The sequence below is a fragment of the Aspergillus sydowii genome, assembly GCF_001890705.1.
Source record: "Aspergillus sydowii CBS 593.65 unplaced genomic scaffold ASPSYscaffold_3, whole genome shotgun sequence".
NCBI classification, from domain to species: Eukaryota; Fungi; Ascomycota; class Eurotiomycetes; order Eurotiales; family Aspergillaceae; genus Aspergillus; species Aspergillus sydowii.
Window position 1 is genome coordinate 177,094 of NW_024467861.1, and position 26,759 is coordinate 203,852.

At 51.7% G+C, this 26,759-nt stretch overlaps 10 protein-coding genes across 10 annotated transcripts; 5 read left to right on the forward strand and 5 right to left on the reverse strand.

Moving 5' to 3' along the window:
* Window positions 1-46: 46 nt before the first annotated feature.
* ASPSYDRAFT_146617 (uncharacterized protein) lies at window positions 47-1,048 on the reverse strand (the record flags this gene model as incomplete). The annotated part of the gene is made up of 1 exon (XM_040841638.1): window positions 47-1,048. One exon carries the CDS (start codon window positions 1,046-1,048, stop codon window positions 47-49), a length of 1,002 nt encoding a protein of 333 aa, XP_040704164.1.
* A 1,934-nt stretch (window positions 1,049-2,982) lies between these two features.
* ASPSYDRAFT_42082 (uncharacterized protein) lies at window positions 2,983-3,637 on the forward strand. Its single transcript, XM_040846406.1, has 3 exons — window positions 2,983-3,090; window positions 3,145-3,361; window positions 3,416-3,637. Exons 2-3 carry the CDS (start codon window positions 3,147-3,149, stop codon window positions 3,453-3,455), a joined length of 255 nt encoding a protein of 84 aa, XP_040704165.1. The 5' UTR covers window positions 2,983-3,090; window positions 3,145-3,146; the 3' UTR covers window positions 3,456-3,637.
* Window positions 3,638-5,596: 1,959 nt separating this feature from the next.
* ASPSYDRAFT_42085 (uncharacterized protein) lies at window positions 5,597-6,796 on the forward strand. The gene has a single exon (XM_040846407.1). It carries the CDS (start codon window positions 5,659-5,661, stop codon window positions 6,499-6,501), a length of 843 nt encoding a protein of 280 aa, XP_040704166.1. The 5' UTR covers window positions 5,597-5,658; the 3' UTR covers window positions 6,502-6,796.
* Window positions 6,797-8,504: 1,708 nt separating this feature from the next.
* dppV (dipeptidyl peptidase DppV) lies at window positions 8,505-11,123 on the forward strand. The gene is made up of 7 exons (XM_040846408.1): window positions 8,505-8,628; window positions 8,672-8,723; window positions 8,767-8,999; window positions 9,055-10,060; window positions 10,117-10,339; window positions 10,401-10,845; window positions 10,902-11,123. The coding sequence occupies exons 1-7, from the start codon at window positions 8,564-8,566 to the stop codon at window positions 11,047-11,049; spliced, it is 2,172 nt and encodes a 723-aa protein (XP_040704167.1). The 5' UTR covers window positions 8,505-8,563; the 3' UTR covers window positions 11,050-11,123.
* A 1,998-nt stretch (window positions 11,124-13,121) lies between these two features.
* ASPSYDRAFT_147039 (uncharacterized protein) lies at window positions 13,122-13,669 on the forward strand (the record flags this gene model as incomplete). Its single annotated transcript, XM_040841678.1, has 3 exons — window positions 13,122-13,226; window positions 13,295-13,437; window positions 13,525-13,669. 3 exons carry the CDS (start codon window positions 13,122-13,124, stop codon window positions 13,667-13,669), a joined length of 393 nt encoding a protein of 130 aa, XP_040704168.1.
* Window positions 13,670-14,553: 884 nt separating this feature from the next.
* On the forward strand, window positions 14,554-15,730 carry ASPSYDRAFT_86955 (uncharacterized protein; the record flags this gene model as incomplete). The annotated part of the gene is made up of 3 exons (XM_040851753.1): window positions 14,554-14,993; window positions 15,051-15,173; window positions 15,226-15,730. The coding sequence occupies 3 exons, from the start codon at window positions 14,554-14,556 to the stop codon at window positions 15,728-15,730; spliced, it is 1,068 nt and encodes a 355-aa protein (XP_040704169.1).
* A 329-nt stretch (window positions 15,731-16,059) lies between these two features.
* Window positions 16,060-17,595, reverse strand: ASPSYDRAFT_147654 (uncharacterized protein; the record flags this gene model as incomplete). Its single annotated transcript, XM_040841740.1, has 1 exon — window positions 16,060-17,595. The coding sequence occupies one exon, from the start codon at window positions 17,593-17,595 to the stop codon at window positions 16,060-16,062; it is 1,536 nt and encodes a 511-aa protein (XP_040704170.1).
* Window positions 17,596-19,364: 1,769 nt separating this feature from the next.
* On the reverse strand, window positions 19,365-21,144 carry ASPSYDRAFT_42093 (LLM class flavin-dependent oxidoreductase). The gene has a single exon (XM_040846409.1). The coding sequence runs from the start codon at window positions 21,128-21,130 to the stop codon at window positions 19,682-19,684; it is 1,449 nt and encodes a 482-aa protein (XP_040704171.1). The 5' UTR covers window positions 21,131-21,144; the 3' UTR covers window positions 19,365-19,681.
* Window positions 21,145-21,450: 306 nt separating this feature from the next.
* On the reverse strand, window positions 21,451-23,429 carry ASPSYDRAFT_76880 (uncharacterized protein). The gene is made up of 7 exons (XM_040850875.1): window positions 22,994-23,429; window positions 22,920-22,939; window positions 22,830-22,863; window positions 22,710-22,783; window positions 22,283-22,659; window positions 22,112-22,207; window positions 21,451-22,053 (listed from the first exon to the last, which is right to left on the reverse strand). The coding sequence occupies exons 1-7, from the start codon at window positions 23,181-23,183 to the stop codon at window positions 21,651-21,653; spliced, it is 1,194 nt and encodes a 397-aa protein (XP_040704172.1). The 5' UTR covers window positions 23,184-23,429; the 3' UTR covers window positions 21,451-21,650.
* A 1,033-nt stretch (window positions 23,430-24,462) lies between these two features.
* On the reverse strand, window positions 24,463-26,388 carry ASPSYDRAFT_42095 (FAD-binding oxidoreductase). Its single transcript, XM_040846410.1, has 5 exons — window positions 26,229-26,388; window positions 25,742-26,174; window positions 25,206-25,695; window positions 24,929-25,152; window positions 24,463-24,866 (listed from the first exon to the last, which is right to left on the reverse strand). The coding sequence occupies exons 1-5, from the start codon at window positions 26,331-26,333 to the stop codon at window positions 24,592-24,594; spliced, it is 1,527 nt and encodes a 508-aa protein (XP_040704173.1). The 5' UTR covers window positions 26,334-26,388; the 3' UTR covers window positions 24,463-24,591.
* Window positions 26,389-26,759: the final 371 nt, after the last annotated feature.

Below are 26,759 nucleotides of genomic sequence, written 5' to 3' on the forward strand. Positions count from 1 at the left end.
ATTTCCTGGTCTATGTACATAACAGAGATAACATGCTTGGTGGTTATCACATGGTTGTAGATCTCACTCGTTCCACAGCACTCGGCTGCGGGACATTCCCCGAAGCTCTCCTCGTAGGGCTGGACCGGTCGATCTCTGCGGCAGTCAGAGAGGCCGGTCGCTGAGCTGTGGAGTCTTCATTGGCGGTGAGGCCCCCATTGGTGAAATCAGAGAAGGTATAGGCGTTGCGAATAAACGAGGTCCTCCGTACCCTATCGGCTTGTTTTGTCCTCCTCGTCTTCGTAAGAGCGACAAGTCTACCCAGGACCGCAAATTCGACCTTGACCTTGACGCTGTATACAAACACCTTTAGACAGACCTGGATGGCGTAGTGGTTCAAGTATTCTACCGAGATCACGGCGATGTCGAGGATCATGGTGACGGTGTTGATGGCCAGCAACTCGTACATGATGCGTTTGGCCCGACTCTTCCCCTCGGGACTTAATTTGAGAAGTCTCACAGCTGAGTACATGTAGATGCTGGAAATGAAGAGTTCCATGATACAGAACCCGGTGACTTGGAGTCGCTCAGTGACGCCATAGGCGTAGTTCCAAGTCGGTGTACTGATGAATGCCGAGCCGTACATGAAAATCGAATTCGGGACAATCAGGAGAATTATAACTATAATAATCCCATCCAGAAGGAAGCGGAGAAATTTTTCGTGATAGAAAACAAGGAACAGGCGTGAGTAGAGGATAAGCGATTGAACGGGGACGATTGCGAGGAAACCAATCCAAGATATAGGCAGACTGACTCCAAGGGGTGCGACATTCCAGTAATGGAGTAGAGATCCAACAGTATAGGGGATTATGCCGATAGATGAGGTGAGAAGGCACCAAAAGTATAACCCGCGCCACTCGCGAAATGTCCAGCAGGCGAGCGTGATCAGCTCCAGCGAGTTATAAAGGGCGAGGCAGAGAAAGACTGCCATGAGCAACTCGATGGTAAAGCTGATACTGCTGTCTAGCCCGTAGACAAGCCCCGGGGGACTTCGATGTAGGTCCACCATGAGCGCAGTGACAGGATGGCCCGCAGTTATCTGTCGGCATTGTGGGTATCTTGGAGTGCTTGCATTGAACCGGATCGCTTGCGGCAGTGAAATATCAACTCCTTAACCTAGCAGGCGCCCCAGGTCGCTTTAAAGGAGCAGAGTACAGCAACCGGCAATCCCCAGGTTGGGGTAGAGTGTTCGCCACATGTCACATGGGGAGACGTTGAGAGAGCATCCAGCCACGTTGGAACCATAGTTCGCCGGCTGCCACATTGTACTTCCAGCCTACCACCGAGCTGGACATGTGGATCGCGGAACGGTTCGGACTCCACTGCGCCAACTTGCCGCTGTCACTGGTCAATTGAAATAGAACATATATTATTGGCGCATTTAAACTTTTCCTAGCGCGAAGCTTTGGACTGCTGGTCTGGACTCTGGACGACTTCCATTTGTTGTCTTACTATGCTTAATGGATGGCGTCGTCTGCTCGCACGGAAACGCCAATGGACATTCTTCCCTGTTTTACGAAGTCGTACTTTTTTCACGATAGACCTGTGTGACCAAGTATCACCCTCTACTAGGTAAGGGCGATGGCGTGTAACATCCCTTCGGTGGGTTAACCGCCCTTGATTGCTCCTTCCTTACATTCAATGCAATCCACGTCCTCTCTAAAAGGCAGGCGCAAGGGACCGGGGCAAGACCAGGGCACGACTCCCATCGCTCCTTCCATTCATGAATCCTGAATAGTCCGAAAATAGCATCAACATCTTCACGGCAAGTGCGACCGGCCTATTTCTCGACTGCGGACCGGCCCGTCTTTATCGGTTTTGTGAATTGTCACCTTGGGATGCCGCTATGCTCAGACGGGATACCGAGACGACGTGCCCGATATCACGCCGGCCGACGGTATCTCAGGCAGCGAACAACGTGCCCTGTGCGTCCCTATGTGTCCCGACTTCCGATGAAAAGTTCTCCCGCCAAGACTTTGTTCCGATGGCGCCACCGGTGTTCCCGTATAGAACCGGCTCGGACTTCATCTTCGCCGATGCCTGGAACGGTGCTTTGACCTGCGTTCCCATGTGAAGCGCCACCGTAGAAAGTAGAGTATGGCCAAGAGACTGATATTCTATGTGCTTCGACTGGCTGGCGGCAAAAAAGAACCAACGGCGGTGGCGATTGTCAAATGTTTAGTTTAGGTGTTGAGTCATAGACTCATAGTTCTTGGTTTTTCTTGGAATATCTGCCAAGACGAAAATGATGTAGTTAAGAATTGAATGTTACTCGATTTCCAGCAGGGTGTGGTGAGTATTGGAATATATCATCGGATTGACAACAGCTGGACCGTTAGACAACTACCGTAAATGGCAAAACAATATCACGTCATGATCACAAGCTTTGTTGTACATTTGATACCCGGTATAGACTCGGACTAGGGAAAATTTGCAACAGTTAGTCAAGTCGAATGTTCGACGCCCAACACCAGAGCCAAGCGGCCAAGCCAGTGGCGATTTCCCGGAGATCGTTCGGTGATAGATAAAACGGGAAGTAAGAGCGGCTTACGTCAGTTATGCGGTAGTTGTACCCAACAAGGAAGCTGTATAGAACCAATCACAGCGAAGAATACTGCTTATAAAACCACGCTGACTGATCATCCACGTAGCTGTGACAGCGCTGTCCATGTGCTTCACCCTGCAATTGCGAACAAACTTTGGCCGCCGTCTGGTTTTTGTTTGGGCTGTGTGATGAGAGATGACGCAAGGGTGTTGACAAAAAATTTTCCTACAGCTCTGGTGGGTCAGGGACGTGTTTTGCGAGCTTTGGCTGGGTGTTTGCGATAATATGAGTCAATTCGGCGATATCCTGGAGATCGCTCGGCGAAAATTTTCAGGCGCTGGGCAGCCATCTAAGGTCGAGAATTTTCACCTCAAAGCTATAAGTAGCCCTGAATCCCCGTTCAAGTGAACATACAATTTGGATATCATCAAGAACATACCTGAACAAGTCTACTATAATAATAATCTACTGTCTAATTCTTCAATACTTTCAATACTTTACTACAAGTGAGCATACCCACCCACTCCACTCTCCCGAACTATACATCTAACAAAATACAGCCATGGCCGACCTCACTATGAGCCGAGTCTCTTCGACGGACAACAAGTCCCAAACTAGCAGCCTTCGCAGCAAGGTCTCTTCCATCTCCGTTTCCCTCAAGAAGCGCCTCTCGTCCATCAAGGAGCAATGGGGACCCGGGTTGGCCGCAAAGGAGCACTGGGACGACGAGTACACTTTCCCTGCTGGACGTTGGGCTGGTCAGGGCCTCGACCCTAGGTAAGCATCAACCACAATCAAATTATGATATAGCCTTTTCTAACTGTTTCACAGCTGGTGGGCTCCCCAGGAACGCATGATCCATTACGCATAAAGTGAAGATCAAACATCAAACACGATCATCGGTATAGCCTATTGATCATCCAACAACGACTACAACAACGACGAACGAACCTCTTAAAGCGACAAAACAAAACACAAAACACAAAACAAAAAAAATTGGATCAAGCGAATGGCGCAGAGGGTGTTCGGACAACTCGACGGAATTTCTCTTTTGTTTAGACTATAGACTACTCCACTTCTGCGATGGTCACGGCTGGCCGTCCATTACTACGATACCCTAAAATTTATATAGAATAATATTTAACTTTTATTACATCTTTCTGTCCAAAGTAGTTATTTTACAAATCGTAGGAATACCAGCTTTAAATCTATAAAACGCCAACAGGAGCCTTATCTTATAGATGGACGTAAAACCCGGCTTTACCTTATACGATAATGTTGGCATGCTATCGGAACCGGTCAAAATAATAACCTTCAATAGGGTTTCAGGGAAATGGCGGCATCATATATACGCTTCGGGTCCGTCACCAGCATCCTACCGAACAGTCCTCGGCGTAAACGTCAATTTAAAACACCTTAAAATGCAGGAAGCCACGATAAAGAAAGACGAAGTACGTCAACCGACCTTAGAGAATACGGAGGCGAAGCAAGCTGAAGAGTGTTACCAGCACCCTGTTAGGGAGCAAAGCGCAATTCCTAGACCGCGGATGCATCTGTTGCCAAGCTAGGACTGAACCATGGATTTGGACCGCGTAAGCATTACACAAGAGTGCAGAGAGACACAGACTTACTGCTCGTAGAGACAGTCATTTCCTTCCAAATACCGTAAGCCAACCATACCTTCTTAAACGGGCCAAGAACCTGGTTGCCTAAAAGGGAAAGCATGATGGACAACTGGAGACCAGTTCAGCCTGGACCGTTCCTTCCTATTTTACATTTTGTGGGCCATCGCACTTTCTATATGACAGTTCCTGATCCTTAAACGGAAGGCACGATATCATGAATACCACGGCGATAACCTGTCCTTCCCTATTTGACTGGATGGCAGATAACTATTAGTCAATTATATACTGGTATGGCGGGCTATCGGACCTGAAATCACCCTTGTAATGACCTTTCAGGAAGATTCTCCTACCGGTGAGGATGGTATGGAAGCAGGTCCGTTCTTGCTTATGAAAACTGATGTCAAACCGATCGACAGCAGTTATCCAGGTATAAGAGAGATATTCCGGTTTCCTGCGGAGTCAAATAAGGCAAAATATCCTTGATGCCATTATGCGCCGACGTGGCCGTGGATAGCGCACCGAAGAGCTCGACCGTTGACGGTTGATATCAATGTAGGGCTAGCGATAGACCCCCGCGACCAAGAGAACAGTACCAGACAACCCCAACAATAATTCCCCAGTACTTATGGAACAGGAACAGACAGCTACGATCGCACAGCTAGCGGTCCGCTTACATCGCGGCAATCCGGCACAGCCACCCGACCGCTGATAAGTCATAGCTGGCCCTGACAGCCATGCCACTGTAGAATGAAATAAAACGAGGGCAGAGGCCGGTCCGTTACCCCGCGGGGTTATCCGTTCCCACCCCGCCACCAAAGTGTGAGCGTACTATGATGGGAGGATTGGGCACTTAGACGAGGTTAGCCTTGCCCAATCGTCGTGATATATTTTTCGCGAGGCTGAAACTTGGGTGGCGGAGCAGTTCGTGGTCCAACCACTGGCGATATCTGCAGCTTGAACTCGCACACAGCCTTGTCTGCAATATGACCCTTGCCAAACCGCTGACAGCTTGTGAACTCCTCATAAAGGCAGCCTCTTGCGATGATTTGAAACATCTAATTTGTAACCGCGAACTCTACAAGCTGAAATACTGCAACTGCCATGGAACCCCCTAGAAGGTGGATGAATGATTGGTGGTATTGCTGCTACTGCCAAAGCCAGAATAACCCGGCCTTGACGACCCTATATTGTACGAGTTGCAACCATATGAAATGCAGTACTTGCAGTCCCTGCGAGTTTGAGAGGAGCTCGTCGCCGGGAACTGATTCAGACGTGCCTGCGCAAAACACCACGCCTGAACCGGAAAGCGAGCCGCGAAACGAGCCCCTAGTTGATATCCAGGCCGAACCCCTGGAAAGGCCTGAAGAAGAAGATCTAAAGGATGCATATTCTGAGTCCGGCTCTTCGGGTCTCTTCTCAGATCAGTCACTATCGAGTCGCACGTCGGCAATGTCCGCGGATATGACTGCGGCCGCAACCACAGAGCTGGTGCAATTACTACGCGATGACGATCTGATAGTTTCATGTGCGAAACAGGCTTTATTTGGGACGGCTATATCAAGACAAAAGTTTCAAAATAAGCTGCGCCGGCTTCTCAAACAGTGGGCCCAAGAGCTGAAACTGGAGTCTGAACCTGAACCATACGAAAAGTATGTTGCGCCAATAATTGTCAGACGCTTGTCGAGGAACATGTCCTACCAACTGTGCACCTCCATTACAGGCGACGACGGTGGACAGTTACATCTAAACACGGTGCCGGACGAAACAGACCATCGTGTCAAGGTAGAAAGCTATCTACGGCAGGGGCGCGAGCGTTACCAGCAGAGCAAACACCGGTCTCGAAAGCCCAATGGAGGCTCTGATGACGACTCACAATCAGATGCCGATAGCGAAGATGATGAGTTTGGGTTGGACTTTGAGTTCCCGAACCTGGAACGGCTTCGGCAGTTTCTCATCAAGAGCAAACCATATCAATCCCTGCGAGAGAACATCTTCTACCTTGTATATCCAAATTTGCATCAGAGGTTGGAGAAGCAAATGGCCAGTCTCTCTCAATCACACGGTCTGCTTCTCGGAGAAGCTCATCAATGTCGAACCGTCATCAGCGAGACGCAGTATGCTTCTCCGCCCACCATGTTTCTCACCGACCAGGAAATGGAGGGATGGGTCAACGCTTGCCAGGGGCTGATTGAGAAATGCACGAGGATGAAGTGGGATTGGTGGCCACTGAGACCATATAGGAGGACTCTGGCTCCCGGCGAACAAAGGCTGGTCTGGACATGTGTAGGTTAGGAAATCCACCATCGGTAGGCACGGACTGACTCGGATACAGAATTGTGGACAACACCGGTGGTTAGAACTGACGGCATTCGTTGCAGACAAGGTTCAACAATGTCTTGACAAATATTTGGCTGACGATGAGAGCGCACGGGACCTTAAACAGCTGCTAGCACAAGACAGGACGTGTGACCGGGCCCAGCACAGCCCAGGCCACAGTATTAGCAATCGATCGACTCGAAGTCTAAACACGAATCTACAATCGAATGCGCCACAAGCTGATTCTATCAAACCACCAGACGCTGGTGCCCGATCCCAGCCGAGCAGAGCATCTGACCAAGTAGTACCTCATCAACTGAATACCAACGTACAGGGCACTGTGAAGCAAGAGAGATACGTAATCATCTTAGTAAAGCGAGCAGACAGATGTCTCATGTCCCAGGTGGACGTTGGCCAACTCTGTGATAATACATTTTTCCAGGCGCTCCGTACAGAGTATCGGCGGCTGCGTGGGTGGTTGCGGAATTTGTTCAGCGTGTGGCGATATTCGCACTGTGATTTCTACCAGGTATTATTGTTTGTCAGTACTTGCCGTTCTCTTTCTAACCAAAGATTTGCGAACAGTTTGAGAAATTCGATGATTCCGCGTATGCGCCGAAACTGAAGGACACCTACCCACCCTGCAAAGACCACTACGAGTATAACCCAGAGCCGATGGACATCATCCCCCCAATAACCGAGCATGAATTCTACTCTCGGTTTTATGCCTGTTATAAGCCAAGCCATTCACCGGTGCATATGTTTCATACATGCAGAAAACATACAAGCAACCAAAGGGACGCCCTTGGCCTTCTTCCCAAGAAAAAGTCTAAATTGGAGGAACATGGTAGCAAGCGGGAGCAATTCTGGGGAATTTACGCCCAAGAGATTGTTTGTTTCCGGTGGGTCGTCGCATATAATCTCGTCTGTGTCCTCCCTATGTTGGTCTTCTTCATTTTGTGGATGCTCCCAGTGGGATACAGAGGAGATCTCCAAAATGCCTCCGTTCCTGCCACTGTCATGGTCGGGTTGCTGACTCTGTTTTGGACTGTCTTTCTCGGAACTTTGAGGTATCCGGGGTCGAGATAGTGTGGTTTTATCCGACAAAAGTTCATTGCTGGTCATGCCAAACTATCAGACAGTGGTTTAGATGAATAATATGAATAATACATGGGCTTGTAAAGATTCTTTGCTGCTGTGACGCATTCTTATTACCCGGGGATGTGTCTGTGCCAGTGAATGTGGGCAGATTACGGTTCTTTGTTGGCTGGTTATCAACTTAATTCGCGGGACCTGACATGGCCTGTTCATTGTGCTATTGAAGGATCTGCGGGGATCCTATTCCATGGGTTAATGCTATGCCTGAAGCTATACAAGCGAATAAATGAAAGGTAACAACTCCGTTGCACCGACTATAAGCGAGGGATAGAGGGAATATTCTGGAAAGCGGACGGAATCCGCCGATGAGGTCCTTGGACTGAGATTAAGCTGATATTAAAACGATAGTGTCATTTCCCCGCTTATCATGCGATCGATGTCACAATAAAACCAATCGAAGATAAGAATGACGCGAGCTGCCGCAAGGGCATTGTGCATTTAATCTGGCTGGAGGCTGGACCTTTAATTTCGCAGGCGACTGGACTGAAATTGACCCCGACAGAGGTTACATCCAGGCCTCAGCAGCCAAATAGGAGCCAAATAGCAGCCAAACAGCAGGATATCGTGCAGCTTGGCGTTGCAACTCTGGACGCAGACTAAATGAGACTAACTGCGTCTAAGGCTGAGATTCGCCTGGAATGCTTTGTCTCACTCCACTCTGCCAGGGATCCGGCTGATCCCTTCCAGGACCCGTTAACATCCTCTGCAATAGGAAGGTCAATAACCACCAAAACATGCCAGACCGTGCGCCTCGTGCGGAGATGGCTGTCCAGGTGCCGATGGTTATCTGCGGCCCTGATTACACCATCCCCTCACCCTATAAATAAGGCCCCCTTCGTCTTTGTTTGCCGGCAGCGTGCGATCATCGTCGACTCTCACAATGGCTGCTTTGAGGTGGCTTTCGCTTGCTGCTGCAGCTTCGTCTGCGCTGGCTCTGACTCCAGAGTATGTCTTCTGTCGCGTGTGAGATCTAGCTAACATCGCGTAGGCAGTTGATCAGTGCTCCCCGCAGATCTGAGGCCATCCCCAATCCCTCCGGAGTAAGCACAACACCCCATTTTATAATGCGATCTAACAATGTAGACTGTCGCGGTCTTCTCCAGCTCGCAATACTCGTTCGACTCGCACGAGACCAGTTCCTCGTGGAGCTTGCTCGACATTAAATCAGGGAACATCCGCCCCCTCACGAATGACAGCGATGTCTCCGAGGTGGTCTGGCTGACTGACTCGACGGTTCTGTATATCAATGGCTCCAATGCCAACATCCCTGGTGGTTCAGAGCTGTGGGTGTCGGAGGTCTCCAAGTTTGGCTCAGGGTATGCCTCCCAAGCCGCCCCGAAGACTGGTGAAGACTGATGCTGACCCCCGCAGATACAAGGCTGCCTCGCTGCCTGCTGCGTTCTCTGGCCTGAAGATTGCGACCACAGAATCAGGAGACGTCAATTTCATCGCCAACGCCAAGTCGTATCCCAATGGCACTGCATACAACGAGGAGCTCGCTGCGACTACTCTCAGCAGTGCCCGCATCTACGACAGCATCTACGTCCGCCACTGGGACTACTACCTCGACACCACCTTCAATGCGGTCTTCTCCGGAAAACTACGAAGAAGCCAGCATGCCCGCTACGTCTCTGCTGGGGGATTGAAGAATCTCGTCTCCCCAGTGGAGAATGCCGAGTCGCCGTATCCCCCCTTCGGAGGCGCGTCCGACTACGACATCTCCTCTGACGGCAAATGGGTTGCATACAAGAGCAAGGCTCCTGATGTCCCCCAAGCAAACTACACCACGGCCTACATCTACCTTGTTCCTCACGATGGCTCCGAGACTGCTGCCCCTATCAACGGACCGGACAATGCTCCCAAGGGCATCGCAGGAGACTCCAACAACCCTGCCTTCTCGCCCAACGGCAAGAGCCTGGCCTACTTCCAGATGGAGGAGGATACCTACGAGGCCGACCGCCGTGTGATCTACGTCTACAATCTCGCGTCAAAGAAGATCACCGCCCTCGCAACAGGCTGGGACAGCTCGCCCGACTCTCTCAAGTGGACTGACGACCGGACCATCGTGGTCGGCTCCGAAGACCAGGGCAGCGGCAACCTCTTCCTGGTCCCCGTCGAGAAGGCAACAAGCCACGACTTCACACCCGAAAAGCTCACCAAGGGCAAGTTCGCATCTGCATACTACCTCCTGCCGAACAAGACCCTCCTCGTTACGGGATCGACCCTGTACTCGAGCTGGTACGTCGACACCGTCAGCCTCGACTCGAAGAAGGGCGTGCTCAAGACTCTCGCCTCCGCGCACGAAATCGACCCCGAGCTCAGCGGTCTTGGACCAGAGGATATCGACGATATCTGGTTCACCGGGAACTGGACTGACGTAGGCACCAGACCTGACTTACTGACTGACTGTTGCTAATATATGGTAATGGATAGATCCACGCCTGGGTAATCTACCCTGAAGGCTTCGACAAGAGCAAGAAATACCCCCTCGCCTACCTCATCCACGGTGGTCCCCAGGGCGCCTGGTACAACTCCTGGAGCTCCCGCTGGAACCCCAAGGTCTTCGCCGACCAGGGCTATGTCGTCGTCGCGCCAAACCCAACCGGCTCTACCGGGTACGGCGATGAACTCACCGACGCCATCCAGAATAATTGGGGTAGCCTTCCCCCACCTTAACTCATTATAACTTATCTTAACTAACTAATTAATAATGACAGGCGGCGCCCCCTACGAAGACCTCGTCAAAGGTTGGGAATACATCCGCGACGAACTCCCCTACATCGACACCACGAACGGCGTAGCAGCCGGTGCCTCATACGGCGGATTCATGGTAAACTGGATCCAGGGCAGCGATCTGGGCCGGAAATTCAAAGCCCTTGTCACGCACGACGGGACATTCGTCGCGGACGCAAAGATCTCCACGGAGGAACTGTGGTTCATGCAGCGCGAGTTCAACGGGACGTTCTGGGATGCGCGGGAGAATTATCGGCGCTTTGACCCTAGTGCACCTGAGCGGATTTTGCGGTTTAGTACGCCGCATTTGGTTATCCATAATGATTTGGATTATCGATTGCCTGTTGCTGAGGGGCTTTCGTTGTTTAATATTCTCCAGGAGAGGGGGGTGCCCAGTCGGTTTCTGAACTTTCCGGATGAGAATCATTGGTTTGTCTTCTTCTGTCCTTTTATTTTGATTAGTAGAGTGTGCTAATGAGATACAGGGTCACAAACCCCGAGAACAGCCTTGTCTGGCACCAGCAGGTCCTTGGCTGGTTGAACAAGTACTCTGGCGTTGGAGAGAGTAACGAGGATGCAATTAGTCTTGAGGATACAACTGTGCCGGTTGTTGATATCAACCCGCCTGCCTGAAGGGCCTTAACACAGTTTAGTACATAATGCTAGTAATGCATAAGTATAAATGGATATATTGAACCACCTCAACAAGTGATACAAGAATTGTCTGAACTCTGGCCCAGCCATATCTGCCATGTTTTTGCGCTTGACTAGCTCCAACTGCTCTACACCGGCACTTATCACCTTCTCGCAGAAGGCCGTCTTTCGGATTCCCTAGGAATTGGCATGGTGCCAGCATATTGTTGAACACTCCGGCATTGTACAGTTAAAGGCCATCAGTCCATGCGCACCAGATAATATATAGTTTAGTCATGAACTTTAAAACCAAATATCTTAATTCTATAGGCATAAATTTTACATCTCCTAACTAATATCTATATTATAAGAATAGGTTCAAGGGTTTTCAAAGGATCTCCAGCTTTTCCTAAAGAGAAACAATAATATTCTTATATGTAAACTCAAGATAACCTAGATCTAATAATCTATTCCCGAATTCTTAGGCACCATGTTTTGCTAGTCCAGGCTTACTAACTATGGCTATAATACTTTTAATAAAAGGCAGAACTCAAGGCAAGGACCCAGTGAGTTAAAGACTTTGTATATGTTTTCTCTAACTATAGACAAATGCACCAACACTATCACACCAAGGACGAAGAAATAAAATCTCGCTATCCCACCATACCGAGGCCTGCTGCTAAAACTAGTATAGCTGCCACCGTCGCCTGCAGAGGCCCTGAAAACACAGTGGTGCAATCCGGCGTCTCAGTCGCCCCAGGCTTGTCAAACTTATCCATGCCTCGGGTTACCCCAATTCCAATATATAACGGGGTGTTGATCTATAGCCGCCAAGATGTCCGCGCCATCTCTTGGTGTAAGCCAACCTCGTAAAACACATATCCCATTACCTAAGTAACATGTCTTCTTCCATGTTCTCTGCAGGCGTCCCGCTGGCAGTCCCAGTTGGACAAGTCTAGCAATATAATGAAGCTCATTCAAGAGAACATGAAAGATGAGCTGGGCAACACCGGGGAGGGCGTTACAAGTGGTCCTACTCATCAGGATCCGGAGATCAGCCATCCGCCGGACTACTACGGCCCCAAGTACCCCGAGAACTAGCCCCCTGTCAAAACAATGTCAGTGTGTGTTGGTTCCTCAGATAGCCCTACGGGGCAATCTCCCGTCTACGCCTATAGCGCTTATTCGCCTGGCAAGTGCACTCACAGTCCCACTCTCGGACTCCACCCCCAGAAATGAGCAGAAGCAGGGCCCGAGCCTTCCAGGACCCCACTGCAGCGGCATCTCTGTTACATTGACTATGGAGATTTCCTGGAATTGTTGGTACCAGGACCACAGTAACTGGTTAAGCAAAGTGTGGGCATTGCTCTTAGCCATGAGGCGGACATCCATGCAGTGTTTCCCCGTTCCAATGGAAGCCCGTCGAGTGCGAAGGTCCCTCTCTACGTTGTTGATCTATTTCTCCCACGTAAAAATACCAATATCTGGCGGCGCGCTAGGTAGGCTCGCCCCAGTTGGAGCTGAAGCCCAGGCCCACCGCGCGGACGACCAAGCAAGTCCGTCTCTACCCCTTCAATATGTTTCTCCCACGCGGAGATATCAGTCTCCGGCACAGTTTTACCCAGCAAGTCTTTCAGCCCACCGACCACCTCGACGGAGTTAAAGTGTAGTGTAAGAAAGCGTCATCGTCGCTTGGTCTGTAACTGCGGTTTCTTCAAGCCACAAGAACCACCCAGCACCCGGGGGTATATCCCTCAGTCTGACTCTTGACGGGTCGTTGGAGGCGAGCTCGTATACTCGAAAGATATTTGGGGGCGAGCCCTTATAGTCGAAAAATCCGGCGCGATGGTTCTTGGCCTACGACCATTGGTTGAATGATGCAGCACTGGCTTAGGATCTGCTCTCAGTCAATTTCAATCCTTGGGCAATGGTCTGGGAATGACCTGGGGGCGGCGGTAAGGTATATGATATATGTATAAAGATGCCATTCGACCCCCCGGAGTTTGTCAAGCAGACAGATAATCACGCAGCCTATCTACTCTTTTTAAGATAACTCTTAAACCTCTATCAAAATGATTATCTCTACGCAAATCCCGATGTTCGCTTCCCTCGCGGCCCTGGTACCCAGTATCCTTGCTGCTGAGTGCTCCTTTACCCTGAGCAGTACTAGTACCCAGGTATACTTATACCCATGTTTTACCGTCTTATTATTCTTAACAGCTCTATCTAACTACACTCTATCCAGAATATCGTCAGCGGGGGTGATAACACCCACACCTGCTATGCACAGGTCGACTACGGCAATGGTGAAACAGAGAGTCTCACAGACGCCTGCAACCAAGTCCACAGCAACCGCTGCTACTCATCAAAGCTCCCGTATACTATTTGGTATGTGACCCTCAACCTACAATATTGCACTGCAACTTCTGTCTACGATATGTGATATAGGTGAGAGTAGTATTAATTGTTTTACAGCGTCCATACAAACTCCGAGCTCAGTGATGGATATATTGACTACGCTGATCAGCACAAGGACTTTAACGAGGATGGCTGTGAAAAGTACAGGGACTCTGACCCCTTTGGTGCTATTCATGACACTACATGTACCTTCCCTTGCTAGACTTGGGACTGTATTCTAGTCCTGTGTCCACATAGACGTCTATTGGCGGGTATACAGGAAGAGGGATACTTTTAGCCCCATGTCAAGACAATCAGCAAGCTGTGCAGTAAGCTGTGACCTAGGCTGTGGCAAGGAACTTGGGATATGTAAATAAAAAACAAGAATTAGCTACTAGTTCCTGTGATCCTAATTTATAAAGGTATCTCATAATCGCGAACGCCATGGACCATAAGTATTACGGAACCGCGTCGATTCACCACCGATTCAATAAATGAGGCCCGGGGATAAACTCCCAAGAATGCGGATGTGATTGACTGCTCTCAGAAGCTCTAGAAGCGCACGAAGGGTATCTGAATTACAATCCGAGTGATCATGCTCCGTTAACCTGCCATGCCAGGTCTGTCTTGACTGCCCATCCGAGAACACTTTGGCAAGTGGCAGCCCTGAGATGAGCGATTCGTTCCACCCTAATCAGTCTCTTGTTATATTAGAGCCCAAATTCTAAACCAAACAATATTCAGCATGCCCAACCATCCATACACTAGATATGCGATGGTCGAAGAAGACGGGGCTTCCAGCGTTGTATACTGTATCTTTAATGGATCTGCCTCTCCAAGTTGACAAGTTCAGATGCTGCGGAGAAAGACCCGCAATCTCGCATCGATCGCGTCAAGATCCCAGCCACAGCCAATGACTCTTCTAATAACTCAGTGTCTCTCGGGCTGGCGCTGGCGACCGCCGTGCCTGTCAAAATCCGTCCACGTAAGCTCCTCATTTCACGATCCATCAACCACCACGAACTCTTGTTTTGAAGTTTGAGCCATATGGACCAGGACTGAACGACCAATTATACCACACTCATGAGTCGGCCTTTTTAATCTAAAATGGAAGCCCTGGGTGCAGCCGCATCCATAATCCAGGTCGCAGCAGTCGGGCTCGCCCTCGCCCAGGCGCTATACAAATTCTGCGACGAGGCATCTTCCAGCAACGAGCAGGTAAAAGACCTGGCATTCTACGTTCGCTCGACCTCACTGGTACTTGAGGAGATCGGCAAAGTATTCCAAGAAGAGGATCAGGGGTCGAGGCCCATGATTTCCCAAGATGCGATCGTGACGGTGAAAGAAATCGTGCAGAAATGCGCGGGGACGTTCAATGACCTCCAGGAAATCGTTGATGATGCTGAGCAGAGTTCGCTTGGGGTTTTGAAATTCTCGATCAAGGCGTCGCGGCTTAAAGTGGTGCAGTTTGGACTGGGGGAGATGAGGAGTAATCTGCAGTGCATGATGCAGGTTATTATTTATGCCAGGTTGAAGGCTGAACCGCGGTATACCACCATACTCCCTATACTAAATGGGTCGTGGTTTGTTCTGACAACGGCCAGGTCGATATTTGATGAATCCGAACAGCGGAGATTGATAGCAGAGCTTATTGCACAGCAGCTGCGCTGTGCTGAAGAGTATAACCAGACAGAGTCTCACCATGCAGCTGACGATAACAGCCAGAGGTACGTGTCGTTTCTCATTATACCAGATTAAATGCTTATAGACATTCACCAGGATATCTCCAACTGCTGAAAACATCCCCTCGCAACCCAGTATCTCAGCCTCCCAATTACCCTCAACAAACAACAGCAACGGCGCCGTGTCACCAGTAAAACCTCCTAAGGAAAGCCCTCCTTCGATCAAAGACCCAGGACCATATTCAACCAAGACCCAATCCCCAGAGAGACACACCAGTCAGGAACAGCCACGGCCACCTTCAATATCAACATCAACGCCAACCACCAAGCCGAAAGCAAGCACGGTTTATCTCCACGCCCTGTCCATCGTCTGCTGTCCATGCTTCATCTGCTTGTCATGCTTTGGACGGTCTCGGAGGGGTAAAAGTGCCCCATCGGCTGCATCGGCTGCATTACCCTATAACGATGGATTTGAATTGCGTCTTGACCCTCCTGCCCCTCCTGACCCCAGAAGAGAGGGGCATGCGGTGTCTATAGCTGAATTGGGCGAGGAGTCGGAGGTGGATAGATTGGTGAGGTTGTGGACTACGTTATATAACTAAGTCCGATGATAAAGGAGTATGAGTATTCTTGAAGGCGGAAAAAGGGAGGCGAATACTACGTATAAACGGTGGTGTGATGGGTATACTATGTACCACGGTAGCTCACAGACAATCTAGCACTCGTCAACCAGGTCAACCAGATTCATGGTCTAAATAACGTACGTGGAATAAGACGTTCTTCTACTTAGTGTATTTCGGCTGGCCTACAGTAGTTTGATTGCAGAGTGAACTTCAAATTGTCATGCATCAAGCATGTCATGAATTGGCTATATCGTAAATATTCCACTCAGGACTCAATCCCAAGCTCATAACGCATAAGCATAACAAAATCATGCCATCTCGATCTGCTCATCCTTGGACTCCTTCTTCTTTGCCACGCCTCCATCCTCATTGGTGATAACATACGTCTTCCACTCACGCACAGGGACCCGGTCCTGGAAGAGACGCTCGATATCGGCATTACTGCGCCCGGCAGTCTCACCAACACAGAACCACGAGTAAGCAAGCAAGAAGACCGTCGTACCGCCGTAGACAAATCCAATCATAGGACCCAGGTTACCATCGTAGTACATGTAAGGGCTGGTAAAGACCATGAGCCAGACAGTGACGAAGAAGACGCCAATAGCGCACGAGGTGATCTTATTTCTGTTGCGGCCGACAGACATTTCCGACGCGATGGAGTAGGACAGCGTTCCAATGGAGAAGTTGTAGAAGATGATATTGACGTAGGCCAGCACGACGATTCCGATCCCGATGCCACGCGAGAAAGACCCGTCTGCTTCGCGGGTAGTCCCCAGTCCACCGACTGTGATAAGCGAGACGAAGATGCCCACCGAGCAGACGATGAGGTTCGTGCGGCGGCTGATCTTGTTCCCGAGGACGACGGCGATACAGACGACGACAATCTGGATGACGTAGATGATGGTGTTGATGGTGAAGGGGTCAGCGACGCCAATGGACTGCGCGAAGACAACGCCGTAGGTGTACCAGAACTGGATGCCGTTGATCTGCTGGACGAACATGGCGCCGCAGGCGTAGAAGAGCTTGCGGCGCTCGATGGGGTCTGTGAGCAGGGAGAGCCAGGTTGCGTCGCGGGCCAGCTCGCGCTCGGTCTGGACTTGCTCGGTGATTGTTTCGAGGTCGGCGGTGGGGTCGTAGTCGCGGTTGCTCTTGTTGATTTTGCGGAGGGCCTTGATGGCCTGCTCGGTTTTGTCCTTGTACATGTACCAGACGGGGCTCTCGGGGATGAAGGGGAGGCAGAGGAGCATGATGCCCGGGAGGACCACGAGGAGGCACATGGGGATGCGGTAGGATTGGGCGCTTGGGATGCTCTGTGTGCCCTGGTTGACACAGGCTCCGACGAGTTGGGAGATGGACTGCATGAACTGGAAGCACATGAGGGCGGGACCTCTGATGGCGGAGGGAGCAACCTCTCCGATGTAGATGAGGCAGGTCGCCGTGAACTGGCCGATACCCAGACCGATCAGGACACGACTGACGTAGAAAACTGCGTGCGAGCCGAATGAGCAGGCCTGCACGACGGCTCCGACGACGATGCAGACGGAAGCAGTCAGGAAGACAACACGACGTCCGAGATATTCGTTAATGGGGGCAGCGATGATGGAGCCGACGAACTCGCCAACGTAGATAATACTGGCAGACAGGGACAGGAATGTCGTGCCGAGCGAGTATTTTCCATCTGGGCCCTTCTCGCCATAGTCCTGGGTGAAGTAGGGCATGCCCTGGATACCGGTGTAGTAGATCGTGTCATAACCGTAGCAGAGCGCACCGATGGCAGCCACTAGACAGTAGAGGATGGCCATGCGGTTCGACTTCCAGTCGACATTGAGCTGAAGGCCTCCCATGGTAGGCAGAGGTCAAGAAGTCAGGGCTAGAGAAGGAGATGGAAACGAAAACCCGCAAAACAACGGCCGCCAGATCAGCAGCGGGCACGCGGGGATTTATAGCCTTCCTAGTCCCTACGGAGAAAAGCCACGACCGGCCCGGTAAAAGAAAAGAAAATGCAAGAATGCAAGTCGGGGACGGCCGCGTGTCGAGAGTCTCTCAACAGAATCTCCACGGGGTTGACGGCGCCGTCTAGCATCTCCATGTTCCCCACCCCACAGACCCCTTGGCAGGCTAGCCTCGTCAGTGTTTCCCAGGTTGGGATGAGGGCTTCAGCAGAGTTGCACTCAGGAACGAATCAGGACCCCGGTTTGTGGGGGGACTCGGGCAACCGTGGGATGCAACGAGGAGACTCGGCTTCTGCCCGAGGGGAAAGCCTTTTCCCCGGGGGCAGCATTGACTGGGCCAATGGCAGGCGGGGGATAGACAACACCAGAGACCCATCGAGAGCGCTAGAATGGTTTCAAACTGCCCTGGCCCCGACAGGTCCCGACAAGGCTCCGACACGGGATCCCGCCGATGACGGCAATCCTTCTCTATCAACCCGAAAGCGCTGCCCAGCCCGGCCAAGCACGCCAATGCATCTTGTTATTCCTTGAGGACTATCGTATCGGGATCGATCACCGCTCTTTTTTGCACGGTCTAGCTTGTGCGCCTTCTCGAGCAGACCCACTGTCCACGGCGTTGTCCCGACATTTGGCCGGGGGCGGGGCGTCTCTCGCCGAACAGGGCAGCCCATTCGGTGATCGTGAATTCTCTGTGGCAGGCGAATTGCCGGAGAGTCTTCGGAGAATCATATGAGGGACGCGGCATTAATCTAGTGTCAAGCATCAGCCATGCCAGGCTCGACCAGATTCTGCGGTTTTGCCACCCAACAAACTTTGCAAACCTGGGGACGTCCACTCAACCATGGTTGGCACCATTCAACGTGGGGGTGCCTATTAGACCTGACGCTTATATTTTCCGCCTGCGGTGGTGTCCAGCCAGCTCTTAATTAACTGGGTGTGACTCAAATCGAACATGCAGCGAGGGACCCGGCCAACAGTCGTCGCATTCCAAAGCGCTGCCTTAAGAAAAACAGAACAGCGGGCACTATTCTGGAAAAAGTAGAGAACAACTTAGATGTCAGGGTCCAGTCGCTGTTGATCCTTATTCAAAGACCAGACTGACCGCCGCCATGGAACCTTGGACAGCTTGTTAGCATTTTATTGGCAGCCGTCCCTGGTTCCCGTCCACTTCATCCATGGATGCTATCGCTATTAAATCTGATGGCGTTTGATGTGCATTTCCACTATCGGGCCACCTTATGGCTGATTGGTGAAATGTCAAATCCAGCCAGGTGAAACTGCCTTTTCCACGGCGGAAACTGGCCATTCACCATTGCCGCAGATCCTCAACAAGGGTCTGCATTGAACGTTGTGAAGTGTGAGCCTGCCTGTGCAATTCTTCCTTTCAGTATACTGAAGGTGCTGATGCCATATTGACATATTGTGGTACTCAGAGGACGAGTGATGGTCCACGGTTTATTTCTGCTTTCTAATGAGGTCTTGGATTAACTTGCGACGAAACGATGACAGAATATTTAGACGGGCTGAATAATTATCTGAAGTGTCAGTATGTACTTGAGTAGTTTCACCGTGGTTTATCATTGTGGGTAGAGGACTGCTGGAATGATAAAGTAGGGTTGGTACAGCGTTATGCAGAATATATATCCATTTATAAGTTATGCGACCTCCATTAAGCATTAACAGAGTGGGTTTGTCACCCAAAACAGTTGTAATATGGAAATACAAACGCGAGATGTCGAAAATCGATATCAATAAGGGAATACCAGTACAGGGCCAGGCAGGGTATGTACTCCCACCGTTTCCCTCTTGAACCATGCTCACCATATAGTGTTCATACCCTGTAGCACTACGCAGCCCTGAACTAATTTTACAAATACAGTCAACAAAGACCAGGATGTCGGAGTTTCGGGTGTATGATGTTGTCCCATTCCACTGTTTCTGACAGTTTAACAGAACGAATAATGCCATGATGTATCAGCTATGCCTCCTGGTACTTGGGCACCTCCTCTCCAGCCCGCCACTTGTATTTACTGCCTGGATGGTCCTCTGGCAGTCTGATCTGGCCCTCCCCCAGATATGCCTCCCTGGCCGTGGCGCCCTCCTTGTCGACCTTGTCCCTGAACAGCCCCCGGGCACGTAGCTCCGGCAGCAGGAACTCAATGACATCCTCGAAGCTGCCAGGGTTCGTGATATGGGCCAGGTTGAAGCCGTCCACGCCGGATATATCGACCCAGCGCTCCAGCTCATCAGCCACCGTCTTGCCACTCCCAATCAGCTTGGTCTGGATCCCTCCAACACTCAAGAACTCGACAATCCTCCGCTTCGTCCACGGCAGGTTATCCGTCCCAGGCACCGTCGACGCCCATCGCTTGACAATCGACTGCACGCGCGTGGCCTCCGCAAACCGGAAGTCCTCATCATCGGGATACTTGGACAGATCCACGCCCGTCCACCCCCCAAACAAAGCTTGCACGCCCTCCTGGTCTGCATACTTCAGGAACTGGTCCCTCTTCGCAAACGCCTCCTCATCCGTCGCCGCAACAATGATCGTAATGCCCACAATCACTTTAATATGTGCCGGATCCCTCCCTTCACTCTCCGCCACCTTCCGAATATTGTCAACAGTACTCCTCACCCCCTCGGGCGTCTGTCCCGCAACAAAAATCGCCTCTCCATGCTTCCCCCCAAACCCATTCCCAGCTTCACTAACGCCCGCCTGAAACAGAAACGGCGTCCGCTGCACCGACGGCTCACAGAAATGCGGTCCAGGGACATTAAAATACTTCCCCTGGTGATGGATCTGCCGCACCGCATCAGGCGCGATATACACCCCGGTCTCTGCATCCTTCACCACCGCATCGTCTCGGAAACTCCCCTCCCACAGTTTATACAGGACCTCCATGTACTCGTGCGCGCGCCGATACCGCTCATCATGCTCGATCTGCTCGTTCAGCCCGAAATTCCGCGCCGCGGAGTCCAGGTACGACGTGACGATATTCCACGCGATACGGCCCTCCGCTAGATGATCCACAGTCGTCAGCCGTCTTGCAAGCGAGTACGGCGGCTCATAGGTGAGACTCGCCGTCACACCAAAGATGAGATTCTTTGTCGCTTCTGCCATTGCGGGGACGAGATACAGCGGGTCGTTGACGGGGTACTGTGCGCCTGAGGCCAGGGCGGGGACCACGTTTGCGGGCCCCTTGTAGACGTCGTAGGGGCCCAGCGTGTCCGCGATAAACATTGCGTGGAAGCCCGCGTTGTCGAGCAGTTTGGCCAGGTCCGTCCAGAAGGAGAGCTTGGTGTAGTTTGCGGTTTTGTTGCGTGGGTGTCGCCATTGGCCGGGGGCCATGTGGGCGGGCGTGTTCATGACGAAGGCATTGAGGATGATTTGTTTTTTGCCGGTGGCGGGTGCACTTGGATTCGACATGATGATGATTTTCTTTCTTTGTCTCTCAACTGTTTAATTTTGAAATGAGGAGGGGTAGCGGGGACAGCTCTCTTAAGGAGTGCCTGTTATCGTTGGAGATGCGCGCCATCTCGTCCCGCGAGCACGCCATCACTGCGCTCTCGCAACCCTCAATGGCCGGCGGAAGTATTTCTCCTTTTTATTATCGCAGGTAAGAGGGGCAGGAATAAGCACGATTTTTTTTTCCCCAGGGTCTCTCGGCCGGGAGCTTGCACGCAATGTTGTCTCGCGACGGCGTGATGCACCGGGGAGTGTATAGCGGAGAGTCTAGAATGCAATGCACCGACATCAGTATTAACATTATGGAGAATATCCGTATTATCATTCTTATGTACATAGGAAGCTTCGCCAGCTTACCAGCCTGAATCCCAAACTCCAAGGGTACTCAATGCCCATGCCGTACCAATATATCGAATAACCCGTCATGAAGATACATCCCAACCAATAACATACAGCATTATAAATAACCGTGATAGCCAAATCAAATACCCGGCGCAACATGCCGGACATGATCCTCTCTCACACCATCCGGATCTGAAACCCTGTCGCTCCTCTCCTCCGTAACATCCCACTGCACCTCCTTGAAAATCCTCACCCCTCCCGCAGCAGAAGCACCCCCAGAAGGTGAATGCGAATCTGCCATTCCCTCGCCATTCTCCGCAAGTTCCACCTCATCAGTGAGCTCTGTATGCTCGCTCCGCTGCCTTCGCCATGACCGCAGCGTCGAGTGCCCCCCGCCTGTCTTCCCGTAGCTGGTGGCGTAGTTCTTGAAGTAGCGCGCGGCGGAGGAGTTCTCGCCGATGAGCTTGGGGGCGTACCGGCGTAGGAAATGGCGGAGGAAGGGTAGGCAGGGGCAGATGATTATGAAGTTTGATTCGACGTTGCTGGGAGTGTTAGTCCGATTTCCTGAGGTTATCTTGAGTGTGTTAGGATGATACGTACATCCAGATATCTGTCCAGGCGATGCGGTACGTTGGGTCGGCGGATTGCAGGAAAGGGAAGAGGGTGACGAGGCGGATTATACTTGTTATCACGGTCCTGTAGTCAATCACCATTAGCATCTCTCAATATGACCTCGACGGAGGAGGTAGTGACTAGTGACTAGTGACTCACGCGCAACCAACAACAAACATAAAAAACAGCCCGACCTTCTGAATCCTAGGCATATTCAAACTCGCCAGAACGGGCAGTGGCACAATCAACAGCGCCACATCGGTAACCGTATTCGTAACCGCCGTCGCAATATACAGGCCCTTCTGATCAATGCAGGTGCCATTGATACTCATGTTCCACGCCCTCGCAACCGGTTTGCATGCGAAGATCAGCGCAAATGCAATGGCCACACTATATCCTACCACGACCGCCGCGATTACGTACAGGCAGTATCGGAAGACCTTTCGCTGGGCGACGATGCGGTGGTAGAGGATGATGAGGGAGGCTTTGGCGAGGGCCAGGGCGGGGACGTAGACGATACCGGCGACGAAGACGGTCTGGATACAGTAGTTAGAGAGTGATTGACGAAAATGTCTAGTGGTCGTACCTTTTGGTATTCCAGGTACATCTCCGGAGTGACATTCCAGAGATGTATACCGATGCCACCGCGCGCGTATCCATCTGGGCTGTTAGACTGAGACAGTGAGTAGGCAGGCAGGTTCCTTACAGAGACACACGGCTTGGGTTCCTATGGAGAAGACCTACAAGCGTGCATTAATTTGGTGTACGATTCCTTGGTTCGGCAGGTGAAAAATACCCAAGCACCTATTATTGACACTGCAGTTGGTCAGTACGGAGTATAGTGGAATGAAGAAACACAACCAGACTCACCATCATCCCAACCAAACTGGTTCAACAGGGTAGCCCTGGTATAGAGCCGCAGTGCCAGGCATATCGTACAGAAGATAATACCAGCAATAACCACCGCCCGGTTCTCAAGATACAGCCACGGGTTCGAGTAGTCGGGGTTCCAAGTCTCGCCCTCTGGAACAGGGACCACACCCTTCTGGCCCTCAGACATCACGGCTCAAGGGACCAGTCGCTGCAGTCGCTATTTTCAAAACGACTCACGAAATGGAGTCGGTTCTGTCCGTCCGAGACAAGCAGGCTCACACTACTAACAGTAACCTGAACAGCTCCCAGCGGGGCCCAGCATAAATAGGCCAGCACACCCGGATCAGCACCAGGCAAGAGCGTCAGGAGAAGCCATCGCCATAAGATAGAGTTACGGGGCTGCGCGGATCGATTGCTAGTAGCGAAGCCGAAACAGGGAAGGTAAAGAAGCAAAAAGAAAGTGTGCTAGTCAGGCTGCATTAACCGCATTCCGGACTCCGAGGGCATGAAAGCCAGCAGGGGTAATAATAACAATCGTCATTGTACTCGCAGCTCGCGGCTCAGGCAAGTGACAGACGGGATACGAGCGGCGAAACACGCCTCAGAAGGGGAAGAGTGGAGTCCCATACTCGGCATCAAGGTTCAACGATGGACGTTAGGAAGGTTCGCGGGATCTAAATCCCTGTCATTTCCGTGTCACAGATGCACAGAGCCTGCGATAGGGCATCCGGAGGCCTCCGTGGGCCCTATCCGTCTGGTGGACGCAGGTTCGACCCGATGCCAGGACCCAGATACAGACGTCTGGTCTGGGCCTGGCTGACTGTTAGTGCTGTGGAATTGCCGTATTGGCAATTGCGCCTCGAAGAAAGGTCCGCTTGCTCCGCTTGCTCCGCTCGGCTCAATTGCTGACCATGATGAGGCCATTCGTGTTTCTTTAGTGGCTGGAGCGAATACCGGACTCCGCTGCGGCGCTGCATGCCTCCAAGTTCCAACCGAGGACAGAAATGAGAATGGCTTATGGCCTGACTGTGGGGCTCTACAAGGTCCATCGAGGCTAGCACCCCGCGATCGGCATCGAGTATCGCAGTATGCGATTTAGATTGATTTAGATAGCGCATCGAGGTCCACCGCGTCTCAGAGTGCTGTGCTGGCCGGCTGGCGGCCTCAACCATGCTCAGTGTTCAGTCGTCATACGGTATTGAATTTGAATACTGTCATCTAAAGGCGTCTCTGACTGGACTGTATTGACTGTGTTGGCTGTTACTGGGAAGGGTGCTGGGTGTACTTCGGAATCATATCCCCGATCCTCTCGCGGAGTCAACACCAGGTGGGTCACTAAACCTTGAAATATTAATCCCCGATCCATCAATGCTGCCAGAGTCTCCACTGGGGCCGTTTCCAATGGATCATCAGTTTCACAGACGCAGTCAAATGATAATGCCTTGCGCAGAAGGATTCACACCATGATACGAACGCTTTAGCTGGCGATCAACGAGGGGATTGAAGCATCAATTACTTATAAAAAATCTAATTACAGTCTCCAAGTATTAAATGTCTAGTTTCACCCCTGAACTATCTTGACTCTCCAGCACTGACTACGCCTCGCTGACCTTGAAGCCTCCAGGCACCTGGGTCTGGAAGACGCCATCGGGGTCATATCGCTGTGCCACCTCGCGCATGTACTCGACACTCTCGTCGCCATAGCCACTCAGCGGGTTCTGCGAGCCATCCGCGTAGTTCAGATAGACGTACTCGTTGTACTTGCCAGCATCCCTGGCATAGTCGTCCAGCTCGTTCAGTGACTCCTCCGCCAGACGCTGGAACACGCCGTCGTCATCCTCCTCCTCCCACGTGTAATCATACAAGACCTCTGCAGTCAAGTTAGCATTCTTCCTCTCCTATACGTCGTTGCACACTGGAAGGGTTGCATACGGATCATGTTCTCGTCGAAGCGCTCAAGGCCAAGCACGTTGCCAATGCCATTGCCCTGGTTGAGCTGCCAAAAGAGCTTGGGCCAAGGCTGGATGATGACGAGCAGGACGTAATCCTTGCCCTTAGCGACGGTCTTTGCGTCCTCGATCTTCCTCTTCTGGATCTCGAGGGCCTTGCGGAGGACGTCGTCGCTGTTGAGGTAGGTTCCTGTCAGGAAGGCGTTCCTACGTTTGTTAGCAGTGTCATCTATATACATATTTTGTTTTTGGGGACGAACCGCTTGCCACCAGCCTGCTGGATTTCAGTAGTCGCTTGGAGCAAAGTCTGAGGCCCGTTGGTGGAAGACACGTTAGGGATTTTGTAGAAGTCGTTGTAGGCCGCAGGACGAGGAACAGGCTTGGTGTACTGCATCAGGCTGCCGACAGTGAGCTGGTCAACAGTCGCATTGTACGTCCACAGACCGATCCACGAAGCATAGGGGTCTTTCTCGATGTTATCAGTGAACTTGACGGCCGACTGGATGACCTGCTCCGTCGAGTTGGGCGCGGACACCGTCAGTCCACCCCACATATGCGCGTTGTCAATGGTCTTCAGGTCGTACTTGGTGACGATACCGAAATTGTTGGCGCCGCCCTTTAGGGCCTTGAAGAGGTCTCTGTTGGTGGCGTTATTGGCGTTGACGATGCGGCCGCTGGCGAGCACGACCTCGTAGTTCTCGACGCTGTCGCAGGCGAGTCCGACGCGGGCGGCGTGGAAGGAGTTTCCTCCTGCTGGAATCAGCTTCGGTCGATTAAGAAGAGAGATCATTCCTACCTCCAAGCAAGAAACCACCGACGCCGACTGGGCCAGTACGGCCTCCCGGAACGACAACATTGTACTTCTCCAGCGTCTTGTATACAGCCTGCCAGCGTGCTCCAGGAAGAATTGACGCAATACCAGCCTCCTTGTCATAGACGGTACTGTTCATGTTCGACAGGTCAACGGTAACACCGGTCTCGATGTTATTTGAGCCAGCCCAGGTCATATGGCCACCACTGCGCACGGCGAACTTGCAGGGCGAGTCGCCGCCAGCAGTGGTCAGTGTCTTCACGGCGGCCGAGACATCATCTGCGGACTCGGGCTGCACAATACAAGTCGGCTCGAGCTGGACATTGACAGACCAGTACGAGTGTACGGACTTCTTGTAGGCGGCGCTGCTGGGACGGACGACCTTGTCACCGACTTTACTCTTGGAGAGAGCAGCACACTGGTGAAGTTAGTTGCTTTTTTTTTGCGGTAGCTTGCGGTCTTAGGTACTCACGCATTGATCGGCGGACGCCTCAGGAGAGGAGCCTGTGCCTGTGGCCAGAGTGAGCTCGGGCAAAAGGCCGAGCAGGGCAGCGGCCACGGTCGGAGCGAGCCTCATGGTGAGTAGTTCAAACAGATGTGAATGACTACGTGTGTGGGAGAGTGCAGTGAGGTAACCGGGACGAACTCGAAGCCAGGGTGCGCGTCTCCGATCTCTTATAAGGATGATACCGAACTTTTCCCGCTGGTATCCCGCCAGACCGCAGCTGTGGATTGGAACGATCCCATAACAAGAAGGAGTCAACCGAGTCTACTCACGACTCACGACCCGGGGCGAGGCATGTTGCGGCACTTGGAGTGGTGCCAGCGGAATGCGAGTGGAGGTTCCGGGCACAGTTTGAGATCGTCGATGGGGATCCTCGCGCCGGCATCCTTCCCAAAGTCTAATTGCACCTGGTTGGGGCCAAAACTATACTGTATCTGGTAGCGAAAGGCATGCTCGTGCAGGAACTCGCGCTGTTACCGGCCTCTCGCGGCCTCGTCT

Bases quoted from the DNA above. Each gene is read 5' to 3' on its own strand.
- ASPSYDRAFT_42085 (XM_040846407.1), top strand. From the start codon at position 5,659: ATGTCCGCGGATATGACTGCGGCCGCAACCACAGAGCTGGTGCAATTA.
- ASPSYDRAFT_42093 (XM_040846409.1), bottom strand. From the start codon at position 21,130: ATGTCGAATCCAAGTGCACCCGCCACCGGCAAAAAACAAATCATCCTC.
- ASPSYDRAFT_42095 (XM_040846410.1), bottom strand. From the start codon at position 26,333: ATGAGGCTCGCTCCGACCGTGGCCGCTGCCCTGCTCGGCCTTTTGCCC. The intron at 25,153-25,205 runs GTTCGTCCCCAA...TAACAAACGTAG, and splicing joins CAGCAGGCTGGTGGCAAGCG to GAACGCCTTCCTGACAGGAA. The intron at 24,867-24,928 runs GTATGCAACCCT...ACTTGACTGCAG, and splicing joins CTTCGACGAGAACATGATCC to AGGTCTTGTATGATTACACG.
- ASPSYDRAFT_76880 (XM_040850875.1), bottom strand. From the start codon at position 23,183: ATGTCTGAGGGCCAGAAGGGTGTGGTCCCTGTTCCAGAGGGCGAGACT. The intron at 22,940-22,993 runs GTGAGTCTGGTT...GACCAACTGCAG, and splicing joins CCAGTTTGGTTGGGATGATG to TGTCAATAATAGGTGCTTGG. The intron at 22,864-22,919 runs GTATTTTTCACC...GCACGCTTGTAG, and splicing joins TGTCAATAATAGGTGCTTGG to GTCTTCTCCATAGGAACCCA.
- ASPSYDRAFT_42082 (XM_040846406.1), top strand. From the start codon at position 3,147: ATGGCCGACCTCACTATGAGCCGAGTCTCTTCGACGGACAACAAGTCC. The intron at 3,362-3,415 runs GTAAGCATCAAC...ACTGTTTCACAG, and splicing joins GGTCAGGGCCTCGACCCTAG to CTGGTGGGCTCCCCAGGAAC.
- dppV (XM_040846408.1), top strand. From the start codon at position 8,564: ATGGCTGCTTTGAGGTGGCTTTCGCTTGCTGCTGCAGCTTCGTCTGCG. The intron at 8,629-8,671 runs GTATGTCTTCTG...AACATCGCGTAG, and splicing joins GCGCTGGCTCTGACTCCAGA to GCAGTTGATCAGTGCTCCCC. The intron at 10,846-10,901 runs GTTTGTCTTCTT...AATGAGATACAG, and splicing joins TTTCCGGATGAGAATCATTG to GGTCACAAACCCCGAGAACA.